Source organism: Chelmon rostratus, chromosome 13 (assembly GCF_017976325.1).
Source record: "Chelmon rostratus isolate fCheRos1 chromosome 13, fCheRos1.pri, whole genome shotgun sequence".
In the NCBI taxonomy this organism is placed as follows: Eukaryota; Metazoa; Chordata; class Actinopteri; order Chaetodontiformes; family Chaetodontidae; genus Chelmon; species Chelmon rostratus.
The window spans coordinates 22,216,942-22,235,139 of record NC_055670.1 but is presented as its reverse complement, the minus strand read 5'-3'; the positions used below and the strand labels follow the sequence as shown (position 1 = coordinate 22,235,139).

The window sequence follows — 18,198 nt, the reverse complement described above, 5'->3', positions numbered from 1 at the left end:
AAAATGGAGCACTGCCAGCACATTAATTCTCAGCTGTTTTCCTGGAGGCATCTGATTAATGAGAAATATGGACACTTTTAAGAGAGATGGCCAGCATTGTATTATTCGCGGGTTACACAAACTACGTTGATGACAAATTGAAGTTGAAACTGACATTCTTAATGAAACAAAACGCCTCATAACAAATGCTGACTGTGTGCGGCCTTGATGAAACTTTGATCTGATAATCATCAACAATTCCATAGAGGGAAGAGCTGCTCTGACGGCCTGACAACAAGGCTCACCCTTTGGGTTGAAGATGGAAAATTTCCTATACTGAGGACAACCACTTTGTTTCCATCAACAGCCATTTGTCCAGTCACATGTCAATAACATGCCTGCTCGTTCTAAATGAAGAATTTCTTACACTGGCGGTTGGTGACTCAAAAAAATGGGGACTACAGGAGCAGAACCAACCCGTGGCATTGTGTTATTTTACACTAGTTGGCTACTTGCCTTAGCTTTCCAATGTTCAATAAAAAACAAAGCAGTAAAACAATTAGATTTCTTAAAAACAGCAAAATTTTATTTAATTCTACTAGTTCCATATTAACCATACAGGCCTAGTGCAGGACACTGTTTATGAAGGCTGTAGATATACATTACAGCACATCAATTTACGAGCTAATGCAGTCTAATTAATAAAGCCTGCTTTCAGGAAGTTCAGAATTTTTAAATAAAGTTTCGAGAGGTGTTGTTTCAACTTTTTGTCCATTTTGGAGGTTTTTGAGTTGCTGTTGAATTGTATCGTGGTCGTATTTTTCTGTTTAATAAGGAAAATAGGTGTAAGAATATTAAATTTCTTGACATTTTAGTTTATTTATTGAATTTAAAAAGAGAGCTCTTGAAATAAAGCAAAGTCGCCACTCGCACGCATGACTGGCTGCAGCTAGCTGGTTAGCATGCTAGCATCAGTGGATCTGCAACTTTTCTATCTCTTAACTCTCTTCTCTTTAGCTTATTAATGCTAATTCCATGAGTTGGATGGAGTCTTTTCTCACATTTCCAGCTAACTAATGGGAATTGTGCAAAAGGTTCTTTAGTATGTACCACATCCACACACATGGAGCCATGCTGAGCCAACTGTTGATCTCAAACATACTGAAGCCATAGTGTTTAAAGTCAGCATTGGAAATAAAATCGCAGCATTGTTTTCGTACTGCAGCGTATGGCTAGTCGGTGGCTAGTAGACCCAGTCTACTGCTGCTGCAGCAAAACACACATGGACACACTGCATGAATGTTGGGTTTATGTTTTATTATCAACATATTTAAAAAACTTGTTATTTTAGATGAGAAAAAGTTCCCCCTCAGTTCCAGTGAGGTGCAGGGCAAAGCCATCAGACAAAATTCTGCTATAGCAAAAACCCAGAGCTAGCTTTAATGCTGTGGGTGTGTGCTAATGCTAATGTTGTTTGGTGACAGGATACTGCCCACACTGAGACACAGACACCCTGCACAAACAGGTTTTAATCCCTTCATCACTGGCAATATATTTTATTATGCAACAAGATTAGATAAAAATTGTCATTGTAAAATAATTGCATCAATCAAGTACATAAAGAAAGCAATAAATGTCACCTCAGGAGGACATTTACATTATAATTACCATAATGCATCTATAGTGAGTAGGTGTAATTTCTGTGTTTTTCAGTGTTTATCTGTATCCATGAGTCTGTTTGTGCTGTCCATATGTAGAGAAGTGTGTTAATTCAACTAAGACCCCAAATGATCCTGATTTTTGGGTTGCTTTGTAAAATGTGGCTAAAAATACTGCTGGATTGTGAATAGATGGGGAGAAGAGCTGTGGCAGTGTTCTCAGGTAAAGGCTGAGTTCAAAATAATACAGATGAAAACATTCCGATATTTATATCAGGGATTCAGTGTATTTTCTCCCAAACTATCCTGAAACACTGTGGGAGATGTGCCTGCCACGCATGGATTGGATGTAATTGGAAGATGCACCTGTCAGGTACAGTTCTGCTGGCGATATTTATGTTGTTTTAGGACAACATTATCATAAAGAGCTGATGTTGGTTACTTAGAGTTAAAGTCAGGAGCCTCTTCTGCATCATCAGTTTTGCTCCTGTCAGAGGCCAATAGCTTCTAAAGAGGCAGATATATGATAGTACATTATAAATAAGGCCCTCCATGCAGGACGCAGCTGAATGCCACAGTTAAGTTCAAGCATGTTATGTGGTAGCTGTTGGACATTTTTCTGTGGTGTTGCATCGATGTTTGCACCGATCTTTGCTGGATCTTCTTTCACCAGATGTTGGTAAGAGCCAATGATACCTGCTATGTGTCACCTGCTATGAGATATCAGTAACATAGCACTGCTGCTCTTGACAAGCAATCAAAGCTACAACAATTAGACATTTCTTTCATTTCATTGCTGTTCTGCGGTGGTTGGTTCAAAGCACGTCAGGTGAGTTGAACAGTGCTGAGATATGCGTGTGAAAAACATTTTACATCCGCAAAAGGAAACTGGAGAACGGCAGAACACCTTTCTCAGCTAACAGCTGCACACAGTATGTAATTGTATCTGTCATCTACAGCATGAAAAACAATACATTTTAATAGCCAAAGCTTGTCTGATCAACATGAAATATGCCATCGCATGCATAGCAATAACTCATCTATTGAAGTATTCACATGATGTGTTGCTCTGTGGCGTGACAAAGTGCCTTCTCCCACTGGCAAAGAATAACCTTCAAATCCTTATTGCATGCTATGGGATGCATTATGCAGAGGATCATGAATTAATTTGCATCCTGAGGTTCGTACATATGTAGTAGATGCTCCATTTTTATGCCCTCGTCGGTCTCCGCACAAACAAATCTGCGCAATAAAGACGAATCTGATGCAAAGCTGACTTTAAATAAAACAGCTCGGACAGAAATGTGAAGGTAGCGTGTCAGCACAGTGTCAGATGTTAAAGCCGGTTTGTGTTTATGGTCTTACTCACGAGTAAGAGTCATTATGAGTAAGCTATAAAACTTACACATTTGTACCATGGCATTTAAAGGGCAGTTTCACAACGTTTTTATTGGTTAAAAAAAAAACGGCTTGATGTGTAATACGTAGTTGTGGTTCCTTTTATCTGCATTGAACCACACTTCCATGTGTGTTTCCGTACTGGGTGGTGACTTGGACTTCGTGGCCAATGTCAAAACTAGAATGGAAAGGAATAAACCCAGTTTTGTCCCAAGTCTGAGCAGGTTTTGAATTTGTTTTCTATTCTAGTCGTGTTCACACTAAAGGTACCCTGTGGAGTTTTTGGCCTGCAAATTTCAGGATCATCAGGGACACGCAATAGCCCGAAAAAAGCATTCTTCACATGCACAATCATTGGAAAAGGAGTGGCTGCAAAACACTAATCCGTTTTCTGAGAGTTACAAACACCTCAAAATGACTCTCTATTATACAACCCCAACCATCACAAGTGGCCAGGTGAGAAGAGGACTGCAAAGACTCCACCCAGGAAAGGCTGCAGGCCAGATGGCATGAGGTGCTCAAGCTTGAGCTGTGCAGCAGCGTGGAGTCCTGCAGGACATGCGGAAGACATCATGCCTGGTCCTAAGGAGGGCCACACTAAAGTCTTTAATGACCACAGACCTGTGGCTGTAACATCCCACGTGATGAAGACCCTGTCTGACCAGCACTGGAGCTTCTGCTGTTTGCCTACCAGGGGAACATTGTAGTAGATGATGGCATCATCCAGCTGCTACAGCAGGCATATTCCCACCAGGACAAGGCTGGGAGCACGGCGAGGGTCATGTTCTTTGATTTCTCCAGCGTGTTTAACAAAATACAGCCTCTATTGTTTGGAGACGAGCTCCGGGCCACGCAGGTGGACAGTCCACTCGTTCCCTGGATAATGGATTTCCTGTCCTGCGGGGCACAGTTTGTAAGACTGAGGAGCTGCATGTCAGGAACTGTAGTGAGCAACACGGGCGCCCCCCCAGGAGACTGTCCTCTCCCCCTTCCTGTTTACTCTCTACAACTCTTACTACAGCTGGGAGTCGTCCCACTTCTAGCTTTATGGACAAATTGCAAAGAGGCTGTTTTTTATCATCAAATGCTCTCAGAGAGCAACTTTCATAAGAATGAACTTCTCCTTAATGCATCCACGGCTGATAGAACCACCGAAAGAGTCTGAGGAATAACAAAAACAAACAAACAAAAGTCTTATCATGGGCTGTTAGTGTTCAGTATAAAGTATGTTCATTTCATGGAGATTTACTGAAAGCACCGGACACAGTACAAAGATTAGTTTGAAGTATTTAGTGTAAGCAATCATAATGGAATTGGAGCACAATGATATTTATGAATTTATGAACAATTGACATGAGTGTAAACAAATGAAGCCATTAGTGAGAAAATCAGGTCGTCTTGAGCTCCCTACTAAACTTATGATCTTGTCGGGCTTAATAAGTCTGATGCACTTGTAAATTAATTTAAAATGAAACCAAATTAACAGCAGTCTCTTAATTTTCATTGATCAATACCACCCGTTAATATGAACCAGCGTATTTCCCAGTACGATGTGATGTTGAATCAAATTCTTAACTCTGCACGAACACAGAGGTGCAGCCAGATTTTATTGAACAGCTAGACATTTGGAAAATGTCATCTGGTTGGTAAAAGCAGATCTCAAGGGCGAACGTCTTGTGCAGCAGGGCTGTTATCATCACATCGGTGACATTTTAATTCCCACACACTACAAGAACAGCTCGTTGACACACTTAAAAGCGATCGGTTAGTTAGACCTTGTGCTGCAGCCGTGTTTCGTACACGTGAAGACACAGTCGCAGACGTCTTAGCAAGAATCTTCATGTAAAGGTCACAAACCAATGTGAGGAACATTGCTGTGTGGGAAACATGTTTCTTTTATCTCTGAGCCTGGCGAAGGCTTTTTCTCTCCAGGCCTGATGCTTTGCTGAAACCCCAATGAGTCATACCCATTGTGTCCCAAACTCTTCCTCTTGGTCTGTTGTCCCTTTTACAGCTCTGCTTGAAGAGGTCAGAGACACAAACACAGTGTTTCTGTGTGACAGCTGCACTTTTTTCTTCCTGGCTTAGGGCCTCTGCTCAGTCTGTGAGCACAGAAATTGTTAAAAAAATAAAAAAAAAACAAACAAAGTAAGTAAAGGAAAAAGGGGCAAAAAAGGCAGCAGCACACAATGTTGGTGGAGGTGGGTTGATTGTTAAGGAAAACTGGGGTTTCGTTTATTCAACTGTGTGCAGGATCCATACTTTGTACACATGAACTAAAGCTGAAAATGGCATGCACCAAAATAATCATAATAATTAAAAAAAAAACTGTGTGTGTGTGCACACCTGCAGGCAATCTTCCCTTTACAAATCACAGTCCACCTGGAAGTGTGCACACATGGATCGATGCCAAGCACCACACGAATGGAGAAAAATGAATATCAATGAGCGGGCTGGTCAGCGGTCCTTTACGGTGAAACGTGGCAACAAACCTGGAGGAAGAAGAAGAAAAGGGATTTTCCTGGAACAGAAATCAAGGTGCTTGCGGGTGAGGTGGATGTCAGGAAGCAGGTGTTGTTTGGAGGATACGGCAGCTGGGTTACAAACAAACAAACAAACAAATGGCGCTGAGCTGGTGGCAACATGTTGCTGCTGCTATTAATGCAGCGAGTGTGGGTGACGGCACACTCGCTGAATAACAGCTAAAACCCTGCTTGGTGAATTGCACAGTGTTAGAGTTCTTTGTTAAAAACTTCTGACGTTCTGTTCTGCAGTTCTCTAGCACTATTTGAGCTAATCGTGGATTTCTACAACCCTTGATTTCATCAGTTCGTTACCACCCCGTCAGGCCTCTCCGCTGCACTCTGGAGGTTTGGGAATGTGATGGTGAATAAACGCTGGTGAAATACTGAGCGCACGTTGATTCAAGATTTGAGTCGGTTCATATCTTTTTAAATTGAAAGGTGCTTCTCGTCTCACTACAAGTGCAAGTACAAATAATACCACTGGTTCGAATGTTTCTGATCGCCTGGATCTATAATCAACATCTGATATTAAATGAAATCAAATGTGTGAAAGGCCTTAAATTCTTAAATTCAACACCTCACTACCTGTGACGCCAATATCCCTCATCTCTAAAGTATTCGTATGCATGGGTTAGGATTTGTGCGCAGGTGGGCACATTCTCCCATCAAGTTTTTATAGATCATCATTTGTGCGTGGGGATTGCTGTAAACACAACGGATATAAACAAGATCCCTGGACTGGAAAATTGTGTGCTGACTTTGCAGAGCTGAAACAATTAACTGATTAAAGTATATTTTTCAAGCACAAATATCAAACAGTCTCTATAGCTCCTGCTTCTCAGTTGTGTTTTCGCCTAATGTTTAGTAATCTGACATGATGGCGGTTTGGGGCTGTTAATCGGACAAAAGGCTTTTTTTAAAGAGGTAACATTCGTGTTTCTCTCCGACTGCAAACATTGAGCTCTTCCACAGTTGGCCCTCAATCCCACCAGATTTATGTTGCACTTTACAAGATGCAATCAGTAACATCATTACAAGGTTATCAAAAATAGACTTTTTTTTGGATGTTGGATAGACTGACACAGCTACAGTGTATTTCTGAGTCATTGGATTACATCTGACTCCATCCAGCGGTGCGTTTGAGTTCATTTGTTTTGCCAAATTTATATTCTGTTAGAGATCAGTTGTCTGTTTTTCTCCAGAGGAGACCAGACCAAGATGTTGTCAGCTGGAGGCAGAACAACAGTAACCTTTTAGAATATGTTGAAATATATTGAAGAAAACTGAAGGAAGGGAAAGTAAGAAGTGAGAAATGAATTGAGCAAGATGAGGGAGGGATGATGCAGAGTTTCTGGAAGAAAGAAGATGAAAAAACATGAAAATATGTGTCAAGCAAACGAGGCTTCCCCTCACAACCACTGCAGACGCTCTCGAACGTTGAAGACCGCTCCCCTGAAATATTGAGGTTCTCTTTGGAGGGAAGCCAAAACTCTCTGGAACGACGAGGCGTATGATTCACAGCCGGCACTTGGAAAAAAGAGCTGACCGATAATTCTCCTCCAAACACAAATCACCTCTTCCACCTTCACAGCTTTAATAGAGAATTGTGTTTCTGAATTATTCATCGCTGCGTGGCTCCAGAGAGCGTGCTACACGACCCTTTGACACATGCATTTAAGTCAAAGTCACCTCATAAAATGCATTTAGATGTTACAGTGATAGCCTCTTAATCATGGTCTCCCCTCAGTGAACTGTGGTTATTCAAAAACTTAACATATAGAGCAAACAGATGATTAGCTGGTGCGAATAGCTGGCGTCAGACCGCCTCTGGCAGCAGCGTTAGAAGTCCTCATCTGCTGGGACGCGACAGGTGAGAAGTCAGACGCCGCTGAATTCTTAATTAGCTTCTAATAAGTGTGACAGGTTTTCTTTTTGTTTTGTGCTTGTCAGCCAGTGAACCACTCAGTCTGCTCAGCTGATGTCGCGTCTCGTTATAAAACCATGATGGCTGCCAGTTTTTGCAAATTTCACATTCTTGTCCAGAGTTGCATGAGAGGATTGATACCACCCTCACATCTGTCCATTAAATATAAGGCTACACCTAGCAGCTGGTTAGCTTAGCTTAGCACAAAGACTGGAAACAGGGGGAGACAGCTAGCTTAAGAATATCTCCCTGCTAGCACCTCCGAAGCTCACTAACATGTTATGTCTTGTTTGTTTTGTCCGAACAAAAATAAAGTGTTGATCCGTCCATCCGTGGGTGCTCCAGACTAATTCTTGGCAAGGAGCTGTAACTTCCTGGAGTGTCCTCTCAGTATGTATCCTCAGGGGCTGGAAGGCTTTTTTTTTTAACCTTCAAACAGAACCAGGCTTTCCCCATTTCCAGTCTTTGTGTGAAGCTAAACTGGCTCAAGCTACATGTTGCGCTGTTCCTTAGACATTATTTTCATTTTAAATTGGGCTGTGGGCTAATTAATAAAGCCAGAAATCAGCTGTTTGATTAGGTTTACTGAGCTGATGTGTGACATCTTATGAATGCAGAACAGAAATTAGCAGTACTCAAATTGATGTGTTTTAATGATTAGCATTGCGTATTTTAATGTAGTGCAGTCTATTCATATTTTGACTCCTTAAAATCCATGTTTCCCCTTCATTTCCTGTTTAAGGTTAGTTAAAATGTTAATATTACACTGCATCACTGCACCGGTCCATGAAATGAAAGCATTCTGTATGCAGCGGGAATCATTTCAGACACATCCTCCCAAAATACAGCCTGCATGATTTGGAAACTTAAGGATCTCCGCTGTAATTTAAAATAAAGTTTTGTGGGTGTGATCAAAGTTCACAGCGAGTTTGCACTGACTAATTTACTGGTGGGTCACTGAGGTTTAATCGGCTTGCTTATTTATTTCGCTCCCTCGACAATCTTTGGAATATGCAATGAAAGAGTGAGATGCATCATCTTTGTCATTTTAAAGGTGAAGACAACCTGTGACCCTCCAGTATTACATGATCAAACTTTCCACATCTGCAGTTAGTTTCTGATAAATCAGTCACGATCCATCTGTGTGGTGGCTCAACCCAGCAAACTTACCATGACTGGATGTTGGTCAACTCGTCACGGCTTGTCAGGCTGCACCTGTCTTGGTTGACGATGCCAATAAAGAAACCGAGCCCGTCCCATACAGCTGATGCCTCTCACACCGTGGCACACTCGAATGAAGCGTGAGCCTGTCACCAGCTTGTAAATGTTTCAGGTTTTGTGACAGCTCATTCAAACAGACAACAGGGTTCCTGACAACCCCCCACAACACCTCTGCTGTCTCTGCTGTTGAGTGCTGCGTGCTGCCGACAACATTTAAAGTTACAGATTTCAGATTAAAGAGAATCTGGGTGCTGTCTGTACGACGGATCTGAAGTACAAATAATCTCTAACTTTTTAAAAGCATAAAGGGTGGATTAGCACATGAAGAGCTGCCGTCAAGGAAAGGCAGAGAAACAGGAAACGAAGCTGTACAATTACAACAACCTTACATCAACCTTGCGCAATGAAAGGTGCAGAATGCAGATGAACATCAAACTTTAGCTTCGAGCCGTAATACCCTGATCCCAACGCTCCAGAACAGCGAGTGCTAAGAAATTAAACATGGGAACCGAGGTAAGAGACATGACAGAAGAGGAAGCAGGGGAGGTTCACTGGGGACGGGGGAAGGTACGAATGTTCTTCCTGGAAGTGCTGACTTTTCAGCTTGCAGAGAAAGAATCTGAAACCTGACTGGAGTGGAAATGTCGCTGAGGAGACAGGAAGTGCTCCAGCTGTGGCCTGCGCTTCATTCATTGGCCCTTACACTCTGCACAGGCTTTGAATACCTCTGTCTTCCCTGTCTTTATTATTGTGTGTCTACCTTGGTTTTCCCTTGCTCTGATTCTCTCTTCGAGATTTATTTGACTGACCTGAACTCAGTGTTCTCTCTCTTGCACGATACCTTCAACTGTATGAGCAAAATCTGATCTGCAGAACTATAATGAGAAACAACAACAACATTTACTATTAATATTTATAGTGACAGAGTCGATAATAAAGCGCTGTGATGGAGTCTCTGTTTAATTCTTCTTCCTGTCCTTTTCCTAGATGACAAGAACCCGTGCCATTTAGCCGAGGCTCCTGGTCCCTGTCGAGGGCTGGTGACGCGCTACTTCTTTGACGGCAAGAGTCAGCAGTGCAAGCATTTCTTTTACGGCGGCTGCTTCGGCAATGCCAACAATTTCAGGAGCATGGCGGAGTGCCAAGCGAGATGTCAGAACCCAGGTGGGTCAGGCTGACCTTTTCTCCTTATACAGTAAAGACTGACGGCCAGGCTGTAAGAACAGCAGCATCGTAAGGTCCAATTCCAAACCGCAAATTAAGTCTGGTTGGGTATTCTGCAGCAGTGAGTGCTCCAAAGATGCTGTCATCTGATGGAAAATGGACTGTCTTAAAAAAAAAAAGGCTGTGTAAGACTGTTAAGGCCATATAAGAGCCGATGCATCTACTCCACAGCCTGACAAATAACCAAGATTTGTAATGGTGGTCTTTGCCTTTTTTGCCCTGTCATTGTCAGCGTTTTAATTTGGCCAAACAGAGTTAATTACTTCTCCTGCCTTCACCTCAAAGAAGCACGCCAAGTGTAATTTACATCCGACAGCCAAGGCACAGCTGATCACAGCGGCCGCACGACAAACGAAAACACATTTCAGAGCGGCAACGCGGTCAAAATAGTTCTGCTGCAGAAAAATTAACTTTCTTGCGAATTTTCGCTGACCATGAAATCACATTCCACCTTGATTTAGCATTTAAATCGCTTTTAAGTGACCAAAGCACACTCAATTACGCTAGACTTAGGCGCGACTTAGAAGTCATTTAGATATTGAAAATGTCAAAGAAAGCAACGAGGAAGTCGCTCAGCTGTGACCAATTCCACCGACAGCCCGTGTTGTGCTGGAAATCAATTTAAAAACCTCTTTTTTTTCATGGATAACAATTTCAGATAGATGGCCCTGTCTGCTTTCATTAGGTGATTCTATCTGTTTGCAGACCAACACCCTTTATAGTCTGATACTAATGAAATAAAATTGAAATTAATTATGATTGATCGCAGGGATTTAATGGGATCTGTTCTAAATATAGAGAATCCTGGTTCAGAGTCGGTGATTCCTGGGATTCATGTTCTGTGGAAAGCTATGGAGATTCTCATGTTACTATTTTTATTTTGTCAATATAGCAAAACCCTCAAAGGCACCAGAAGTCCAAACACAGCCGGCTAGAAAGTCCAATGTGCAGCCCACCGTAGCAACTGGTAAGACTGCGTGCACACCACACTCTGCTGCAGCTATAGTGTGTTATTGTCCTGTGGCGTGTCATTTGTGTTTAACAAAAATCTGCTAATACATCAGTCTAATCGTTACTCATTACATCAAACACAATAAAATATGCATTCAGTTGAATTTTGTGCTTACATGCAGAATGTAACAACGTGAAATAACTCTTTGGTTCAACATTTTGGGAAATATCTTATAGATTTAGTTTATTTTATTCTGAGGGGAGATGACAAGATTGGCACCATTTTCATGTTTGGGTGTTAGGGAGGGAGCAAGAGCCAGGAGGCTTAGTCTATCTTAGCATAAACACTGGCAGGGGGAACACATACCCCGACTCTGTCCAACAAAGAAGTTCCCAGAATGTAGCTGTCACAGTGAGGTTGCCAGGAAAGCCGGTGGAGACGGTGCAGAGGAGTACTGGGGAGAGAGATAAACTGGAGTTCATCAGCAAATAGTTCAAGTCAAGTCAAATTTTATTTATGTAGCCCAAAATCATAAATCACAGTTTCCCTCAGGGGGCTTTACACCAACACCCTCTGTCCTTAGACCCCAGACAAGGACAAAAAAGGAAGAAAGCCACAGAGGAGGATCGTCCTCCCAGGACGGGCAGACATGCAACAGATGTCTCATGTCGAGCAAAATCTCAGCAGATACATCACAACACTAAAACCACAGAGTGTCACTGTTTGCATGTGGCTCAAATAAATGAGACACATCCAGCTGATTAGTGAGCATTACAGGCTGATTCTCGAACTTAAAGAGACAAGCTTCTCCCTGCTTCAAGCTAAGCTAAGCTAAGCTACTCACCCCCTGGTTCTACTCAGAAATGAGAGTGGTATTGATCTTCTTGTTTCAAAGATGCATATTTCCCAGAACGCTGAACTGTTCTTTAAAATGATTAATCCCTTCATGTGCGTGTTTGCTTCTCAGGAGAACTGACTGCACCTGAGCCTCAGGTGCAAACGAACAACACCAATCAAGAGCCAGGAGGTAAGAAAGGATGACTGGAGGTGTGTTCAGACAGAGCCGTGGCGCAATTGCATCAGCAGCAATGTTTTCCTGACGGAAAATGAGGTGAAGCTGCTTCTGCGTGAGTTAGAAAGTGTTTCAACTCGAGCACAACATTTTTTTTTAATTATTCCAGTTTTTTATGAATGTACAAGAGGAAAATAGAGAGAGAGGGGAGATAAATAGCAAAAAGAACTGAAGTTCTTGCTGAGTTTTGAGATCAGTCGGAGTCTGAGCTGCAGCACGACCACACACACACACACACACACACGCACAGCTGGTTCGTACGTTGCTTGCTATCTCCCAGCTAACACCTGCACAACTGGAACATCAGCTGCACGGGGCAATAAGACACGGGCTGCACAAACGGCCCTGCGTCTTGATGCAAGGTAAAAATTAGCTTTGCTTTCCATCTGACCGCAACATAAGAAGGAACTTTTTCAGTCTGAATAACAGCAGATTAGCCTCCTTTTGTTCAGTATCAGTGAGGAACTCACTTTTTTTTTATTATTAAGATGAGAAAAACCAGGCATCAACAGGGCACAAAGCCAGAAGACGTGAATCCACTGCAAACATGACAGAGCAGCAGACATTTGGGATAGATTAACTGTTGTAAGGCATCATTAAATCAATCACCCCCTCCTCAGAGTAGCAACCGGTCCGTGCTGAATGCTGAATCCTGAACACTGAACTCGCCAATAATGTGAGCAAACGGCAAGGTGCAGTCATGCATTGATGGTACGCAGCCTGTAAAATGTCTTCTGTTGTGCGAAGCAAAGGGCAGACGCTGAGTGTATCAGTGTCTCCTTCCTGGAGCCCATTTGTCACATATTCCCACTAACTAATTTTCAGTGTGTTCGGAGCGAGGGGGCATATATCACGGTCGTCGTGTTCCAAGGCTCCTTTGTGCCGCAGCAGGAGACCCTGGCGTGCTTCCCTCAACTCATTCGAGGAGTTATAATTTTAAGAATTCAATTTCACTCTTGTCAGAAAATACAGAGAGGGAAAGACTCGGGATGACTTAGCCTCAGCGGTGCTGCCTCCTAATCAGTCTGTTTTTTTACTTTTATTCCTGCGATTAAATCTCCATGTGACAAAAATGTCTCTCAGGAAGAGCGCCGGCATGAAAGTAAAAAACTCCTCAGAGTATGGATGAATTATTCAGATCTTAAATTAGACAGATCCAGGGGGTAATATATGCTAATGATTCATGATTCAAATATCAGGTGACGCCTGGTTTTCACAACTGAACTGAAGTGGAGCGTTGGAAAAAGTCACAAAAGCTGAAAAATGAGGATTAATGAACTGGCGAACGTCCTGAGCGTGGTGCTGCAATGTTTAAGCCAAACACTGACATCTTGTGGTTATTCAGTGACGTGCACTGGTAGTGTCAGAGGGAGAAACTGGAATCTAAAACATTTTGTCAAATCATAGGAAAATAAAGTAACTCATATATTAAAGCAGCTTTGAATTCAGGCTTCTACACCAAAAATGTTTCTTCTACTGTTCCAACTATTCATTGCCATCCAGCACTGTTATGGAGTAATTTTGCTCTTATAGGTTTCTTTGTGTTTGCTGATGTGAATTCTAAAATTATTTAGCAGTGAAATAAAAATCACATTTTTTTTTTATACAACCCTGATGCCAAAACAGTTGGGACTCTGTGTAAAACATGAATAAAAACAGAATTCAATCTTTAGCAAACAAACTGTGTTTCCTGACAGCAGTTTTCTGAAGAGTTCCTGAGCCTGTGTGCTAACATCCTGTATCCAATCATGTGTTCACAAAGTGGTGAACCTCGCTCCATCCTCGCTGTGAACCACTGAGCCTTTCCAGGATGCCCCTTTCATACCCAATCATGATACTATCACCTGTTACCAATCAACCTGTTTACCTGTGGAACGATCCAAACAGGTGTTTTTGGAGCGTTCCACATCTTTCCCAGTCTCTTGTTGCTCCTGTCCCAACTTGTTTGAAACATGTTGCTGCATCAAATTCAGAATAAGCAGATATTTACAAAAATCAGTGAAGCTGATGAGGTCAAACATTAAATTTATTGTCTTTGTACTGTTTTCAGTTGAGTTTATGTCAAAAAGGGTCAGCAAGTTATCGCATTCTGTTTTATTAATGTTTTACACAGGGTACTACTTTTTGGAGTGTGTGTGTGTGAAGAATGAACAGACTGAATGAAAGGTAGCTAGTTAGTTAGTTAGTTGTATTTAATAATTCTTAATCTGAAGAAACATTTTTGAAGGGATTTCTTCTCGTATCACATCTGTAACATCATGATTTCTAATGGTTTGTTATTATTGATATCAGTAATATTAACACCATCTGTATTTATTGACAACTTGTTCCCAATTAATCCACCGCTCTGTTCCCATTGAGCCCAACAAACAAAGTAATAATGAAGTAAATACTGGCACTTTGAAGTCACAGCGTTTACCTGTAAAAATCCATGCAGGACAGACGGCTCATGATTGCTAACAAGCTTCCCTAAAACTCAACTACAGCTGCTTCCCACCATGAAGAAACCTAGAGGATAAATGAAAGAGGAGAGCTTACAGAGCCCTCTGGGAGGCGGGGAGAACAAATCTCACATCTTCAAATCTGTCAGTTTAAGTCTGAGAGCCTGCAGACGCTGGACAAAATCTATTCTCAAAGTCAGACTGGAGCATGACGTGTGAGGATATGAGGCCATGTGGAGGAGGATGGGAGCAGGCTTTAGGATCATGCGTCCTCCACCCTCTGTCGGGCCCAGACTAATTGTTGCTTACTGATAATGGAAATGAATGTTAGTTTGCCCGCTGATTTAAAGCTTTGATATTTCCTGGCTCTTGCCGTGTTTCACAGAGCTGAGGCCTTCGGAGCTGTGCTTCAGTCCTGTGGACCGAGGGACGTGTAACGGTTCAGAGAGGAGGTTTGCGTACAACCCCAGGACCAAGAGATGCCAGATGTTTAACTACAGTGGCTGCGGGGGGAACGAGAACAACTTCACATACCGGAAAGGCTGCATTATCAAGTGCATTAGAAGCAGAAAGGGTATGTGAAGAGGTCGTTTCCAAAAAATTCATGCTTCCATTTTAAAAATAAAAACTAGTTTGGAATTCATCACATAGGTACTTCAGTTATAGAAAGTACAGTCTGTCAAGTGAAATCATTCTGTAGGTGTGTAGGTTTCTAAAATAATGCTCTGTTGTGCTGCAGCTCACGGGATGAAGATGATCCGAATAAGGAAGAAGAACATCGAGAATATCCTTCATCGCACCGTCTGAAAACTCTGCACTAGATCTGTGGAGCCCCGTGTATTTATGTCCATATTTTATTTTGAGCTTTACTCATATCTGTTGTCTGGCAGTGCTGCAGTCTTTGTAGAGAAATCATCTTAGCACACCTGAATTAGCTTTGTGTGTCAATGCTTTTATATGAACAATGTATTTTAAATTTTAACGTTCCTGTTATGATCACACTGATTCTGCTGTAACTTTGATGGAAAACACCAGATTTTTGCTCAGTAAGCTCGTGCTTCTGTTGCATATTGACCGCGTCTGTGCAGCGAGTGATGCCTTTCTCTGGTGCAGCTCCTCTGTTGTTAATCAATGTGAGCAACAGCATTAGCAAATTAAACTGGTGGACGATCTTTATTCTCGGATCAACGACAACAATATATAGAATCTTCTGGAGGAGACACATTAATCATGATGACCATGTCCTCACAGCTTTAAATCAATGAGAACAAGGTGATGACTGCTTTATTTTTTCACATTTTTCCCCCTTTTTAATCAATGTTATGCTGTTTGGTAAATCATTATTGCAGTCCCGGCGGAGAACCAGAAGGTGGCAGTGTTGTGTAACGTAAGCCTTCACAGAGGTTGTGGGCACTGGTCCCTCTTGGCTGCACAGTGTTTGTTTCACTGTCATGTTTTATAACCATGGCTGTAATGTATTGGACTGTAAGACTTCTTGTAATAAAGTTCAACAATCATCCTTTCTTTCCTTCAGTTTATCTGTTTTATTTCCCATTAGTCTTGTTGAATGTAGCAAGTTCAATGTTTTTCACAGTAAAAATCCAGTACACATCCAACAGTAAAACACATTAAAATAATATGATAGCAGAGATATCATAGTTTCCATAGGCCTTACAAATTATTTAAAGCTTTTTCATTACTTATTCAGCACAAAAGAACTAGTCATCAGCACCTCCATTCACGGCAAGACAGCTGAGCAGGTGAGCAATTCAAAGCCCTTGAACACATCATAAAGACAATAAACTCAATGTCGTCTGTAACCTCAGACCATTTCCTGTCTCAGTTCTCGCTTCTTTTTCACCATGTTAACCAACTCCAACAGAAACAAACATACTAAGGCATTATTGTACTTTTAAAAAGTGTAAATTTCAAATATTTTAATAGTATTAAGTGTACCTTTTTTCAAGTCTTTTTATAAAACAATTAACATCCTTAATTAAAGTGTACTTTTAATTCACTTCATTTTCTGTAGTTTTCCAACTTGACTCATGAATCCGGATTTTCTTCACTTTACTACCCTCAAGCATACTCAAGTATTACTCGAGTACACACAAGCATACTTGAAGGTGACAAAAATAGCACAAAGTGTCCTCAGTAGATTCTTCAAAAAGTATAATTTAAGTATAATATTTTCTTCACACAAGACTGCTGTGTAAAAAGAACTTATGAACGTGAACAAGAAGATTTTCTGGATTGTCTGTATCTCGTTCTGTGTTGTTCTGGCTGTGGAAATAAATCTCCCTCTGGGACAATAAATGTAATCCTCACAGGAGAACAACAGTGTACGAGCAACCCTGAAGCTAACCTTTAGAGCTACACTGAGGGCACGTTTTAGCACATTCTACAGCAAACACTTGGTTTATACTTTATAGGCTGACTCCAGCATTTTTTATGAGCATACTGACATTTGAATTTCTTTAGTTGAATAAACAAATGAAGTAAATGATTCAGTATCGTGAATTCCTGGTGGTATGGAGAAAGCTTCTGAGCAGCATTCAGGTCTACATGTTGGGAAATGATACAACAGAAACAGTTAACTTACAGCTGCACTGGTCTGTATTTTTCTATTAATTTCAAATGACCGTGTGCGGTGTGAAAGGTGTCCCTCATAGTGACAAACCCACAGAGAATTATCACCCGACTCTGCAGCCCCCTCAGCTCGACTGAGCAGGCTCTTCAAGTGTCTCTCAGCTCTCGGTTTTGGTTTTATGGCCCACAGCTTTACTCTTTAATGTGGTCGAACTGTTCTAATCAGCAGGGTTTCCAGCAGCCGCAGGAAGTTTCTGTCAGTGAATCAGCTCTGATAAACCCACTGTGCACTAAAATACCAGCCCAGGAGCTGGAGGAGACCAAAGCAGAGCTGAAAGGAGAGTAAGGAGTATTGGACTTACATTCATCAGGCAGCCAGAACTACCACCACAAATCAATGCTCTGTATCTGCAGCTGCCATGCAGTGGTGTCCCCCTGGACACCATCGGTGGACGTGGTCAGCAGCTCCTTCAGAGACAGACTGCGGCGTCCACTGCGTAAGAAGGAACGCCACCGCAGGTCCTTCATTACAACAACATCCAACAGTCAGACTGTTTAACTCCAGCATCATTCAACATAGCACTGTGTTGATGCTGTTTCACATCACAACATCACAAACCTCCATTATTCATGGAATCATACGCTAATATCACTGCATCTCTGCAACTTATCCTGTCCAACTTATACAGCTTTCATTCCAAACAAACAAAAAAGATAACAACCACTAATAGTGTTATCTATGTTGTCTTATAGCTATTTCTATTGTAAGGGGGGGGGGGGGGCTTCTGAAAAGTCTGACTTCTTCATCACCCATTCCAGGACTCCAGATGTGGGCCAGCGGCTGGAATTTTATTGCTGGATAAATGACAGGATGGTAACAGAATGTACCCTCTGACTTGCCCATGACTAAGACTCTGCATCCCTTCCAGCTGCATGGGGACTGTGCAGGTTGTGCTGCTGCTGCTACTGCTGCTGCTGCTGGTGGTGGTGGTGGTGGTGGAGGGGTGACAAAGAGAATCTGACTGCATGAACCACATTTGAACACAAAATGTTCTTACAAGCGTGTTTTAAAGTGTGGGAGTAGAGTGGCACACCACCGTGCGCTGTGAATAACTCGCCACAGCTCCCAGGTCCTCAGCTGTGGGCTTCACTGTGATGATGTAACAGGAAGTAGTGGGTTGCCTTCCAACGTCAACCTGACAGCCGCCTCGGCTG

General features: G+C 42.0%; 1 protein-coding gene across 2 annotated transcripts in view; it reads left to right on the top strand.

Moving 5' to 3' along the window:
• Positions 1 to 15,913, top strand: part of tfpia (tissue factor pathway inhibitor a) — a 39,077-nt gene extending 23,164 nt beyond the window's left edge. For both annotated transcript variants that reach the window (XM_041950728.1, XM_041950727.1), the window contains exons 3-7: positions 9,693 to 9,869; positions 10,822 to 10,896; positions 11,849 to 11,908; positions 14,780 to 14,968; positions 15,134 to 15,913. In XM_041950728.1, the coding sequence (XP_041806662.1) occupies positions 9,693 to 9,869; positions 10,822 to 10,896; positions 11,849 to 11,908; positions 14,780 to 14,968; positions 15,134 to 15,201 (569 nt within the window). In that variant the 3' untranslated portion in view covers positions 15,202 to 15,913. The remainder of the gene's footprint in view (positions 1 to 9,692; positions 9,870 to 10,821; positions 10,897 to 11,848; positions 11,909 to 14,779; positions 14,969 to 15,133) is intronic.
• The last annotated feature ends 2,285 nt before the right edge of the window (positions 15,914 to 18,198 follow it).